General features: G+C 52.8%; 1 protein-coding gene across 1 annotated transcript; it reads right to left on the reverse strand.

The window, feature by feature from the left end:
- Window positions 1-770: 770 nt before the first annotated feature.
- On the reverse strand, window positions 771-2,909 carry LOC118576459 (uncharacterized aarF domain-containing protein kinase 2-like). The gene is given in 3 exon segments (XM_036176703.1): window positions 771-992; window positions 1,976-2,367; window positions 2,370-2,909. Coding segments are annotated over 3 exon segments (1,083 nt in total). The 5' UTR covers window positions 2,887-2,909; the 3' UTR covers window positions 771-818.
- Window positions 2,910-3,913: the final 1,004 nt, after the last annotated feature.

The following is a 3,913-nucleotide window of genomic DNA, read 5'->3' on the forward strand; positions in this document are numbered from 1 at the left end:
GTCCCGGAGAAGCACAAGGTTGATAACTGTGGACACTACACAGCTGGTGTTTCTAGAACTGCCCCACCTCAGATACCCAGAGAACCAGGAAGAGAGCAAGTGACGGTCGCCAGAGAGGCACAAGCCTCAAAACTGTAGCCAAAGGACTGAATGGCGCCTTTGTTTCCCGACTCCCAGCCAGCCCCAGGAAGCCTGCTAACTGGAGAAAATATGTAAGGCGGGTCTTTTTGTTTCTTAAAGGATGTTAGTCTATTACCATCTCAAACCACAGGCTCTCTAAATAAAGCACAATTTAAAGATTCAATTCTGAGCCAGTGAAATGACTCCATGGGCAGAAACACTTGCCATGGGGGTCCCAGTCTCAAGGACCCACTGTGGAAGAGACAACCGACTCCTCAAAGATGTCCTCTGACATACACATATGCACATGCCTACCCATCTGCGTGCGCGCACGCACACGCGCGCACACACACACACACACACACACACACACACACAAATAAAATGTAAAATAAAAAAATGTAAAGTCTCTCTCCACTGGCCTCTGTGGTGACAGGCAGCACTGGTTTCCCAGTTGGGACTGGCACAGCCAATCTTGAAAAGAAAACGGGTCCTAAAGCCACTCCAAGGGAGAGCTCCGTCTCCCTCAAGAAATAGCCTAGCCATATGAAACTGCTGGGACTGGGCCATTTGTTTCATCAGCTAGCATTACCCACCCTGACTAACAAACAGATCATGCTCTGCATGACATGCTGGGAAATTACCTACCCATTCCCCTGTTCCTGAGTATCTGCTAATGGCAAGAAGTCTGGGAGGTGCTATTTACAGCTGAGAGAAGGAGTCACCTGTTGGACCATGAGCTTCTCAAATTCCTCCACAATCTCAGGCAAGCTAAGCCATTTGACTCCTGGTAAAAGCCCCAGGGCTTGGCTGCCAATCTTCATCAGCTGTAAATCCATGTACACTTGAGTGAGCAGGCCAGGGTGTAACACCTGCCAGAAAGAACCATGAGACAAGACAGAATCAGGAGAGAGCATTTTACCGAGCATTGGCTCCCACCTTCAAAAGAACCCGAGTGCCTCTCCTCAAAACAAAGGGCAGTAACACAATACCCACGATGCTCTTGGGTAGTAGTCCCTCCTCCCCAGAAGTAGCAAAACCCAAGTTGGGTTTGTTTTTTTTTTTTCTTTTTCCCTCCCTCAGACTATTCACACCACCACTCCCTAAAGTCAGGAAATGAAACCTGGGCTTATTGTGGAGGAATACACCTTGAACCCCAGCACACGGGAGGCAGAGGCAGGCAGATCTCTGGGGTCTACCCTAGTGAGCTCCAGGATGACCAAGGGAGCTACAGAGTAAGACTCTACCAAAGAAACCACCACCACCCCACCCCACCACTACCCACCCCCAAAAAAAAGTAAAAGAAAAGGGAACAACTTGAGCCTGGAGGCCTAGTAGCACTGGTGATCCCTGACCTGCCTGGGAAACTAACTTAGCAAGTTCTTGTCTCCAAACAAAAGGTAGAATGAAGAAGCCTCACATTATAGCTCAGTGGCCTAGCTTGTGTGAACTAAATTTGATTCCACCCTAGGTGCAATCCTCACTGGGGAGTGGAATATGAAACAGTTTACCTTTAACAAGCATTGGCTGAGCTAACCAGAATACAGGTTGAGCAGCCCTAACCAAAACCCAAAACTGAAAATAGCCCCAAATCAGAAACTTTTTAAGGACTGACCTTAAAAAGTGAAAAATTCCAAATCTGACCTCAGGGGATGGGTTGAAGTCCTAACAAAGGTGGCACTAAAAATATTGCAAGAAATACACGTGTCTACATGCATAAGGGTGTGTGTGCTATAAATGAATTTCATACTTCGTATTTAGACTTGGGTCCTATACCAGGATAGCTCATCAAAGACTTGCAAGGTAGGTTGATCAAAGATGGGGTGCCCCAGACTGAGGCTGTGAGAACACTTACTTTCACTGCTACGGGGATGAGGTGATCTGACTTAGGCGGAGGGCCAGGAACCTGAGAGGTGTCCACTTCTGACCTAACAAGGTCAGCTTTAGGGAGCAGCAGCTTTTCTAGAAATGCTTCATCGGCAAGGTTTTCTGAAGGCTTCCATTCCTTCGACAAGGGCTGTCTCTGCATCCCGACTGCCCCGGTTCCTGAGGACAGCTGTGAGACAGAGAGGTCCCCGAGTCTCCAGATTCTGTCCTCCAGCAAGGCAGTGCTAGCGAATGCTTTGTACACTTGTGCCACACAACCTGAACCCACAGGTTCCTGGGTATCAAAAAAGAGGAGGCTGCCCCAGTCCTCTCCAAATGCCTGCTGGAGTAAGCATTCCGTGTGGGCCCAAGGGTGGGGGTCACCTGGACATGCAGCTTGGAGAACTGGACACAGAAAGCCTCTGAAAAGAGATCGCGCCGGGTGCCGGCCCATTGGCCCAATTTGATATATGTTGGACCCGAGGTCTCTGTGGCTTTCAAAAGTAGGTGGAGCCAGAGGGTGGAGACGCTAGGAGCCAGGTAGGTGAGAGGGTACAAGACCAGGAGGGGCAAGAATTTCGCCAAGAGAACGCCAGCGCGGAGCCCTAGGCGGAGACACAGTAAGACACGGGCCAGAGGCCCTGCTTGGGTCACTTCCACGCGTCCATTTTCAGCCAGGTCACTCCAGTGGGTCTTTCGTTGGCACAAGCTGCCAGACGCCCCCTCTCCAACATTCCCCTGGGCTGAGATAAATTTGGGCAAAGTACCCAGCAGAAACCAACATAGTCTGGCATTGCGAGAGCACCCCAGGGGTCTGGAAAGGCCAAGTTCCTTCCCGAACTCAAAGCCTCTGAAGTGTGACAAGCAGACCCTGACCGACAGACGCCAGAGGGTTACCATCCTCGCCAGGCCCCCAGGCCTAGGCGGCTGCCCTCTACTTAAGAAGCAGCCATTTGTGGAGATGCTCCGGCAGAGGCGAGGATAAGACGGACCGACCCCCGCCCCCTCCAAGGGCCGCTGCCTAAGCCCGGCCGGGCCCCGGGCGGGCGGCGACCTGAACCAGGGACCGCGGGTGACGCGGGGTCAGCACGCGCGGGGCTGTCTGGTGCCAGATCGCAGAGTGCCACCGAGCGCCAGGGGTGGAGGGGCGGGCCCGTGGCCTGCAGCGGACGGCGGGGCCTCACGGAGCCGCAGGGAGGCGGGGGCACCGTCCAGGCGCCCCGGACGCGGCGGGGGACACACCCCGAACCCCTCGGGGACCAGCCCGAGGTGGTAGCCGCAGCCAGGCAGAGCACTCGGCTCCGAGGCCCGCGCCGCCGGCGACTTCCGGTACCTGGCTCCGCCCTCTCCGCCCAGGACACGCTCCTTAAAGGGGCCGAGGCACGAACCCGGGCAACGCACCGAGTCCCTGAAGGGATTTAGCAGAAAACACGGAAGCACCCTCTTCCGTGACCTCCTTTTCCCTGTCCGCCTCTCCTTTTCGGAGCTTCGTAGTTTAAGCCTTAAAAAATGTTAAACCGCACAATGGATTGCAGGTGTGTCCAACGGAAGGAGATCTTTTCAACCGTTGGGTGTGGGTCTTGGATTCTTGAATCCCAGGCTGCAAAGACTGAGCGGTGGTGTTTAGACCTTAGGGAATGACTTATACATTTGACTAATACTTAATGAGCTTAATCAGTCTCTCTCTAATATGTATTAAACTAGGTATTATTCTCGACTCTGGGTAGTGGACATATTCGTCCTATTCTCACTCACTGGGAGAGTAGGGGGAGTCTGTACAGGAACACGAGACAGCTTGGTGGGTTAACGGTGCATGAGTTCTATCCAAGGAACCCACACGGTGGAAGGTCGCCGTTTTCTTTAAGTCGTGTCCCCCACATATAAAAGAAATGTGATGAAAATGAAAGCGTGGCAAGGGCCGCTGCGG

Source organism: Onychomys torridus, unplaced genomic scaffold, assembly GCF_903995425.1.
Source record: "Onychomys torridus unplaced genomic scaffold, mOncTor1.1, whole genome shotgun sequence".
In the NCBI taxonomy this organism is placed as follows: Eukaryota; Metazoa; Chordata; class Mammalia; order Rodentia; family Cricetidae; genus Onychomys; species Onychomys torridus.